The sequence below is a fragment of the Montipora capricornis genome, chromosome 3 (genome assembly GCF_036669925.1).
Source record: "Montipora capricornis isolate CH-2021 chromosome 3, ASM3666992v2, whole genome shotgun sequence".
NCBI lineage: Eukaryota > Metazoa > Cnidaria > Anthozoa > Scleractinia > Acroporidae > Montipora > Montipora capricornis.
In genome coordinates, this window is record NC_090885.1 from 2,089,742 (window position 1) to 2,099,741 (window position 10,000).

The 10,000-nt window shown below is 40.2% G+C and overlaps 1 protein-coding gene across 1 annotated transcript in view; it reads left to right on the forward strand.

The window, feature by feature from the left end:
- Positions 1-10,000, forward strand: part of LOC138039714 (uncharacterized) — a 106,896-nt gene that overhangs the window by 91,398 nt on the left and 5,498 nt on the right. Inside the window, exons 12-18 of the mRNA XM_068885561.1 lie at positions 3,715-4,095; positions 5,074-5,490; positions 7,679-7,726; positions 7,942-8,001; positions 8,228-8,275; positions 9,634-9,678; positions 9,873-9,920. Coding sequence (XP_068741662.1) covers positions 3,715-4,095; positions 5,074-5,490; positions 7,679-7,726; positions 7,942-8,001; positions 8,228-8,275; positions 9,634-9,678; positions 9,873-9,920 — 1,047 coding nt within the window. The remainder of the gene's footprint in view (positions 1-3,714; positions 4,096-5,073; positions 5,491-7,678; positions 7,727-7,941; positions 8,002-8,227; positions 8,276-9,633; positions 9,679-9,872; positions 9,921-10,000) is intronic.

Consider the following 10,000-nt stretch of genomic DNA (forward strand, 5'->3'; position numbering starts at 1 on the left):
AAACAGCTATAGGTTTCTGTACACAAACATCACCTAAAAGATTCGCAACCATGGGAAAAGTAGTGCTTTTCGGAAGGGGTATTTTTGCAGTTTTTGGCACTGAAAAGGTCACCTAGAACTTCGGGTGACCAAATGGTTCGCTGGGAAGTTCTTAGAACGTAACGTTCAGCTAGCAATTTCTGAGACGTCATTCCCTAAAATTTTCGGACACTTCAATTTTCAGCTAAGATATCCGAACAGATCAACTTCTTCTAGGTGAAAAAAACATCTGTTTAGAAAGTCTTAATACATTACAAGGAGCATAGTAACATATCCTGTTTGAATCCTTCGTTATTAATAAGGGATGGGCACATCACTCCGGTCTCCGGAAAAGACCACTAGATCGACTGTAAGAAGCAAAACGCAACTTCTTGTCGAGAACAGGTATGATTTATTACTTGGTACACCTCTTCCCATACCTTAATAAACCCCCGAACTACAAATAAACCCCCAAAACAACGAAAAAGCTAAGCTGGTGAGTGCCAGGCGCCAGGAAAACCACTCCCTGGAGAGGTGCCTTACCCACGGAAATCCAATCTAAAAGTGGCATTGTTGACAGCTTCAAGGGGGTTAAAAGGAACTTGAAACTCCCCTTCTGAAGTGGAAAAAAAATGTTCACACTTCCACCTTTTCCTTGGGCTCTAGAAAAGTAATTTAAAAGGGGGAAAACTCGTGGGTAAGGACTCCTTGCCAGGAGACAGAACTCCCGCGCCTTACGAATCGAAACGCCCACAAGCATGCCCAAGAAATAGACATACCCACGTGAGTTACTGGCCCTTTAAAGGAGAAATAAAGAACTATAGAAACAAGATACGACTAAGGATTAAATAGCAAACAGACTTATTGGTAATAAATGAACAAGCAAACTGCTTCCAAACAAGACCGTAGAATCCTCTTACGAGGAGAAAACACAAGTCTCCCTTATACTGGAGGTTTAGAGTTCGGGCCTGGACAGTCTGACCGTTTTGAAGGACCTGCGTTATACCGTAGATCAGAGAGGCGCTTGAAACATCTCGACTGTATGTGGCCCAGTTTTCCACAATAAAAGCTCTGGACGGAACCGAAAGCGCCTCTATAACCTTGATTAGGAGCGGGAAACTGCCAAGGTCGGGGTAGAGCTGGAGCGCATCTCCGAACAGACTTATCGACCTTGGACATGACATCTAGGACACGTTCCTGATGCTTATCTCCCAAATATTTCCTGAACTGATCAGGGGGGATTGAAGTCTTGACTTTGAGAGCTTGAAAAACAGCTTGGAAATAAGGCAATTTAGCTTGGTTCGATGAACGGGCCACCGCTTTAAGCTCAATCAGGACATCGAACGCCTCATCCTTGTCAAACGGGGGATTTTTTCCTCAAGAGGAGGGACGCGAGCTTGGATAAAACATCTTCGACCGATTCCTCTTTTCCCCCTTCAAACTTCTGAATTCACTCCCTCAAAACTTGCAAAGGGTCGTTGTCTTATAACCAGGAATACTTGAGTATAAGGACCAGAAAAATTAAAAAAAAACAAACAAGAAAAAACAAGCCTTGACAGCTTGAAACTGGACACTGAAAACAAACGTGTGAGGAAAGAACAATGCCGGGCGACTAAAATTGTGAAACGCGGAAAACAACCAGGCCGAGCAGTATGCACCTAGCGACAGGTGCGAAACAATACACTACTTCGCAGGCACAATAAATACAGCTGCCATCCCGCAGGCACAATGAAATCTCGTAATCAAGCCCGCAAGCACAATAAAATCTCGTAATCAAGCCCGCAAGCACAATGAAATCTCATAATCAAGCCTGCAAGCACAATGAAATCTCGTAATCAAGCCCGCAAGCACAATAAAATCTCGTAATCAAGCCCGCAAGCACAATAGAGCCTGCAGGCACAAAAAAATTCTCTTAACCAAGCCCGCATGTAAAATAAACACAACGTAAACAACCCCAAAGGCACAATAAATTCTCGTAAACAAGCCCGCATGTAAACTAAAGCAACGTAACAAGCCCGCAGGCACAATGAAATCTCGAAATCAAGCCCAAAAGCAAAATAAAATCTCATAATCAAGGCCGCAGGCACAAATCTCTTAAGCAAGCCCGCATGTAAACTAAAACAACGTAACCAAGCCCGCAGGCACAATAAATTGTCTTAAACAAGCCCGCATGCAAAATAAAATCATAATCGTAAACAAGCCGGCATGCACGATAAATTCTCGAGAAAAAGAAACCCGCAGGCACAAACCCAACTCATAAAAGAAACACACCAGCACAAACAAAACTCATTAAGAGTCCGGTAGGCACAAACGTAATTGGCGCGAGTACGTATAAGGGATAACGAACAACGACTAGTACAAAAGTGTGGCGAAACAAATTAGCTAAAAACCAAAGGAAGAAACCAGAAAAAAGGAATTCCCGTCAACTGGATCCACTGGAGCTTGAGCTTGAGCTTGAGCCGGGACAACTTCTCGAAGAGCTAGGGCGTCCGGAAAGGCATCTTCGGGTGGCGTTGTCATAATCGCAAATTTCGTCTCTCCTGCGGTAACTTGCAAAAGACGCTTTCTTGATTTCGAAATAACTTTTAAACCTTCACCAACCAATAGGAAGGTGCGAGAAATCCGAATATCGAAATGATGGCTTACGAAGTGTAAATGATCGCATAATCAACAGATTCCAACAGGATATGAACATTCAAATGACTTTAAAAAGGCTTTTGGCTTAATTTACTCGTTGGGTGCCCTTGATTAATAGTAAACATACTGGTATGCTGTATGACTGTCCGTGCCATTGTTACCCAGGCATCAAGGCAGTTCGACTGAAATCCTGGGTGCTCTGTAATGCAGGACATTTGCAACTCAAGTCTCTGGTCTTCCGCCTTCTGCCAAAAATTGCTCGATTTCTCCACAACAAACGCTGTCATAAGCTGTGGGCATCGGCTGGCACATTCCACACTCGCACCTACAATATAGAAAACGGCGAAAAAAAACATTCGAACATCAACAGAGACAAATTCCACTGTTCTCTAAGCGATTCGTTTCACTCTCCGTCTGTTCCTCGCTGATACTTTCAGGCTCCACATTACGACGGACTCTACATGGTTCAAAAAGATAAGGACAAGGCCCAACATCCATGGAAGCTTCTGAGATTTAACGAACATCACTGTCGTAGAAACTGCATTCACTTCCCTGATTACACTTGTAAAAACTCCTCTGAACTAGTGCTATCAGCACAAGCCACCATAGATTCTAGATTGTGCCGCATTTGTGTTCCACTGCCGACGTCACAGCCACCCGCCATTGCTTTAACCGGAAGTCAGAACCACAGAATATTTCATTTCTCGCCCTTTTTTCACTGCCACATTAAGCGACAAATGAAAAAAGTCATATTTTTGGGTTTACATGCCCTTGATGAGAAAGGCTTTATTTCCTGTGGAGAACAGAGCGCGTAAATTCCAACCAACGAAGTCTGTAATTAACTGTCCAAATATCAACTAAAATTTTGTGCGCTGTATGGTTGGCTATACCTAAGGGTTGGGGTCTCATTCATTATTGATAACTGGGATAACCTTTGTTCGGCGGACTGTGTTTGGCGACTTTATAAAGCTTTTGTTTAAATTCATAACATGTCCCCTTTCTCTGCCCCATTTGAGACAATAATCCTCACATTGTTACCTGTTTTAAAACTTGTTTTAGAATGTTCCAACTACAGAATTCTGAATGAGTCCAACCGAGCAATGACCCATGTTAACAGCAGCATTGGTAACCTGTGTGATTCATCGTTTTCTGGTTGGTATCGATTTAGCGGAGAGGCTGGAACTCAAATGGCAGATTCTTGTCGAAAAATGTATCACTGCAACTCAGACTCACCAGGCTGGCTCAATGGCACGCATCCCACAGTGGCGGAGGGGATTGTGCAGCGAAAAGTCTGTTTTTTGCAGCACTCGAATGGGACTGACTGCTGCTACTTTTCAAAGAACATAAGTGTTCGCAACTGTGGAGCGTTTTATGTTTACCGCCTTGATCCACCCAGGTGTTACTCACGGTACTGCGGCAACGGACTGCCACAAGCACCAGGTGTGAACGCATTTTAATTTCCGGATTTCCTTTTGCTACCTTTGGTGCGAGAGGCTTTCCTGGCAAGATTCAAACACTTTTTGCCAAAAACAATTGTGTCCATCCTTTGAAATTTGTGCCACGGATAAAGCCCAGGAAGGTTTTTGATAGAGAAAAATAATACGAAGGATTAAAACATCAATTGATTTCTTACTGATAAATAATTATTATATAGGTAAACTATTCCGAGAAGAAAAAGAAGAAAAACAACGATTTGCAACTCTTGATGATCTCGAGCTAGGCGAAAATCCTATTGTCAGTATTAATGTATTGAGAAGATGTATTTTTAACAGGAATTCACTGGATTCTAAAAGTATTTGTTGAAAAAGGAAGCTATTTTATAAAAGCAATAGAAAGACTTTTTCCCTATTTTCATTGCCTGATTTTAACGCTCGGTCGGTTGGGAGAATTCTCGAAAGTCTCGGGTTTGCATAACTGTCTCGAATTCTCCTAACTCTACTGGCGTTTAGATCAGGTAATATAAACAGGGAAGTCTTCTAGTGCTGAAATAATCCACGTTTGATAAAACCTTCAGCTCCATCGCCCTGCCGCCTACCTAACCTTTGGTTATTACTAGTGTGAATGTTCTGACTGGGAATTTGAGAGTGCATCTGTGTTTACTAGGAAGCAAATTAACTAGAATGACAAGGTTTGAATAACAATTTGAACGGCACAGTGTCATTTCTTATGCCTAAGACCAAGCAAACGCCCACCTTAAATTGCAGTTTAAAATGGAGTTTCCTTTTGTTTAGAAAATCACTCCTTGGCCGACATATCATTACAGCTCTCGCTCAGTCACGTCAGGGCTTCTCTTGCTTCATTCCTGTCCTCTTGTAAATCATTTCTTTCCTCTCATTTGTGTGAGTGTTGTTACTCGGAGCCTGGAAGTGATGCCTTTTTCTAACAATGAATTTAGTGTATCGATTGAAATCTTTTCAGAATGTTCAAACTACAAATCGCTCACGGAAGCGAACCGAGCAGCAACGCATGGACACAACCGTTTTCAATCACTTCTTGGTTGCGTCAACGAAAGCACCCTGTCTGGCTGGTACCGGTTTGACAGAGAGGCTGGAAATCAAATGGCTGATACTTGTGTTGAGATGTATCACTGTGGTGCTAAAAATCCAGGCTGGCTTCATGGAGGACACCCCTCTGTGGGGGATGGCGCTGTCGTGCGTAGGGTGTGTTTCACTGGAGACCACGACTGCTGTGAATACTTCGTTTACATCAGTGTTCGCAACTGCGGTGGATTTTACGTTTATAAGCTGAGTCCTTTGCATACGTCATCCTATTGCTACTATCGTTACTGTGCTAGCAACGGAACTGCACTAGTACTGACAACAACTTTGACAACTGGTAAATATTATTTAGTTTGTGGCACACAGTGTTATGCACAATCATTGCAATATTTGAAAGTCATTGGAATGGTATATTCAATTTTGAAAATCCCGAGGTGCTTTAAATTTTTCCCGAAGTCAAAACTCTCAAGGGAAACCTGAGAGAGGCTTTGAACGAAATACAGCTATTACCGAGATCTCCATAGCTGTGGCCAACATGCACTGAAATAAGTCATGTCAAATGTATATTATATAGATAGATACTTACGAAATACCAGGATTTTCCTTCTTACGAAAAAATCATGTCTTCACTACTCGCAGTGAACATATCATTTTTATCTTTCACATGTGACCATATAGGTGTCGACATGGTAACTAACACGATTAGCCAATAAAACGCAAGCTTCCCCTTCATTGCAAGATACTTTTGTGCTGTAATATAATTGTTCTATACTACATTAACATTTTTGTTGCACAATTTGACATTATCATGATTTTTTTTGCCCTAACTTTCATATCTTGTTTCATGTTAAACAGCATGCGTGTTTTGATGGTTGGTGACCACTTTTTCACCATTTCGAAAATGAATAAAACAAGTTTTTTTTTTTAATCTGGACATTTAATCAACATCTATGTAATAAACAGAACATTACATGGCCGCTCTGGGATACAAATTTTATCTTCTTGTGCTGATAGTATCTCTCACGAGTGAGCGCATACTATCAGCACTCCAGGATAAATAAAGATTACTTCATGGTTGGTGAGTGCGTGCGATATTTATTCACGAGTTGTGAAGGATCGCGTAAACGAACGTGTGGGTTTAACGATTCTTCACAACGAGTGAGTAATAAAAATCGTACAAACGAGCCAACAATGAAGTAATTTGTTTATTATATAAGTACAGAAATCATAAAGTTATCGAGGTAAGTGTTAATAGAGAGGCTATCAAATCACCGATCGTGAACAAAAGCCCCAAACAACTAGCAAAATATTTTTGAAATAAAAGAAATCTTTACCTTCCATACCTCGCTTAAGCACTTTTAAAACATTTAAAACTTCTGAAGTATTTTGTGAAGAAAAGTAAGGAATAAAAGATCAAAAACTTTGAAAACCATGCACTAGTCGGCCGTCATGTTTACAAATTTTACAGTCTGTGCACAGGCCAACCGCGCCAAAGTTCAACGTAATATTAAGGACGGTGCCTAGGTATTTTTGCGCGGTTTACTGAATATGAACAAGTGTTATCGAAATCTCAAAATAAAATTCAGGGTAACACACATTTTTCGAAGATAATCAATCAAGATTATTTGTAAAAAGCTTTAAAATACAAAGCAGTGTATGGCTTTCTTTTCCAAATTGAAGCTAAATTATCTCTGAAAAATGCGTCGTTACCGGAATTTTCCTTTTAGATACAAAGATCGCTCGCTAATTTCCGCTTTCTCTGTGTAGTTTTGAACCGCGCAAAAATATCCCTGTATTAATAAGCACCACCCACAGGAAATCCGAGCATCTCGATAAGCGCACAACGTATGCGGATTAACAATAGTAGGCACCGTCCTTCCAAAAGTACGTCCAAAAGGCTGATACGACCATTTTTTACCAGTGAAAATCACAGGCGCGCGCTCATTGAATAATTGTTAATTAATTTTGGGTTGATATACTAAATTTCAGCCTGCAATTTGCCGTTTGCTTTTCTTTGCTCTCCTCTTAAAGTAGGGGGTTCTAGCAATGAAAAAGGCAGCGGCAACGAAAACTTCGCCTCGTTATATTACTTTGCGCTATCTCAATCATATGGCCATTATTCCATTTCGTTCACGTCGTGCAATACAGGCCCACTAACTAGATTGGCAAGAACGGGTTAAAAGTGAACATAAAAAATGAAAGATTGTTATCCTTAATGGCCCTTTTTTATGCTGGAGACACATTTTGCGCCCATCATTTGGTTTGTGTAAAGACGTATATGAGTCGAATAACCCATGTTGGACGACCGACAATTAAAGCTCTCTCAGGGGTTACTTTGAGTCATAGGGCAAGACGATCCTTTCGAAGAGAGTTCTCAAAAAGGACTTCACAGTGATTATACTATGCCCTACGATTATTTTCTTCCTTTCACCCGGGTAACCGTTATCATTTAATTCCATTCGTAAACAGCTCAACCGACAACAATTTAATTTCATTTTCTTTTTTTTTTTGAAATTTTGTAACAGAGATTTCAACGTCATCTACTGCGCAGGCAACAATAAAGCCCCCAACAAGTAAGTGCACTCATACAGATCAATTGGTTATTCTTAATGGGTGTCTTTTGCTTATTCTTTGCCTTTAAAGCCAAAAATTACAGGTAGAAATGTGGAAGCCAATGATCGGCTTGTGTTCGACAATGGTTAAGCTTCCGAAGCTCGTTCACTCTTCTGAATTCCCTTAATAAACAGCTCAACTGACAACAATTAATTCAAATTTATTTTGTCTGTAGTTTTCGTTCCAGAGTTTTCAGCGTCAAGTACTTCAGTGACAACGACAGAGCCCCTAACAAGTAAGGGCACTCAATTGGTTGCTGTTAATGTCACTTGTTGTTCTTTGTTTTCCTTTGATCTTTACAGCAAAAACCTACCGAAAGAAATGTGAAAGCCAATAACTGGCTGGTGTTGAAAAATGGTATAGCTTCCTGTGCGAGGTCGCAATGCTTCATTCCTTTCATAAACAGCTTAGCCGACGATAATTTTCTTTTAAATTCATTTTACTTCTATTTTTTGTCGCAGAGCTTTCATTGTCAAGTACTGTGCAGACAGCAACCGAGCCGCTAACAAGTAAGTACACTCGATCGGTTATTATTAATGATCTTCTATGGAAGAAATGTGAAAGCCAATGATTGGTTCGTGTTGGACAATGGTATAGCTTCCGCGGCGAGGTGGCTATGTTGCAGGTCAAATCCGGTCTCAGGTTGAATCCGTTTTTACCCAGATTAAATCAGTGATCCTCGTTTTACCTAGGTTGATTATGCACTCAAATGAACTGAACAAACACTTTTCCGAGCCTAAATTAAGCCTAAAGAAAAATTAGTGTTTGATTATGATATATGGCTATCAATTATGACTCATTATAGAGCAATAAATAATGAAAGGCACTGTGTTAGGTGGAGTATGTCCATCGTTGTAGTGTGGTGGTGAACGCACAGGACCAAAGATCTGGAGCGTCCGAGTTCGAATACCGGTAAGTGCATAGTATGGTCCCTTACTATATGTTGTAATGGATAAGTGTATGAATACAGAAACCGATAAGATGGTAAGAAACATTAAGAACATGTGTTGAGATGCGTTAGATAGAGCTGGAGGAAAGGTGTAGGTGTTTCCAAATCCCTTTTTTGACGATAAGTATAGCTGATTAAACTAATTCGAGTGCACACAATTATTCACCCTTGGTAAAATGAGGATCACCAATATAACCTAGGTAAAAATGGATTCTCAACCTGAGACCATATTTGACCTACAACAGCTATTTTGTATTCCCCTTCGTAAACAGCTCAACCGTTAACAGTTTTATTTCAAATTTCTTTGGTTGTAGATTTTGTTTCAGAGCTTTTAACGTCCTCTGCTGCGCAGACAACAGGAACCCCAACAAGTCGGTTCAGTATTGTTGATGATGTTTGTTGTTTCTACATTTTCCTTTGAACGAAATGTATATGAAAAAAAAAAAACAAAAAGATTTGAAGTGCGTCTTTTAAAGGACAAATAGGAGTGATTCTCGGACTTACCTCGACAACTTAAGAACTTGTCTCCTCTAGACACTGGACAAGTTCAGGCGGTTTCAATACACCTTATTCCAAAATGGCCGACATCTAGATATTCTTTTGTTTTCATTCAATTTAGACCTTGATGCCTCGAAGCAAAATATTCTTTTGAATTTTCCGCTCAAGAACGAGGCATCAAGGGCTAATTTGAATAAAAAAAAAAAGAAAATTTAAATGACGGCCATTTTGGAATAAGGTCTATGGGATTCGAACTAATGACCTATCGGTAAAAATGTGGGAACCAATAATCGGCTTGCTTGGAACAATGTTATAGCTTCCGAAGCGAGCTCATATTCTTTACTCCCTTCATAATAGCTCAACCGACAGCAATTTAACTTCAAATTTGTTCTGTTTGAATTTTGAATCTTTTTTTAACAGAGATAACGTCAAGTACAGCGCAGACAACAACAAGGACCCCACCTAGTAAGTATAGTGCGCTCAATCGGTTTTTTTAAATGGTGTTTTTTGTTTCTACGTTTGTCTTTATAGCCAACACCTACCGGAACAAATGTCGGAGCCAATAATCGTCGTATAACTTCCAGTGCAAGTTCGCTATTGTTTACTTATTCCCACTCAAATCTTATTTCAAATTTATTTTGTCTGAATTTTTGTTCCAGGGCTTTCAACATCATCTACTGCACAGACAACAAATGAACCCCCAACAAGTAATTGCACTTAATCCGTGACACTTAATGATTTTTTTGTTTGTTTGTTTGTTTGTTTGTTTGTTTGTTTGTTTCCTGGT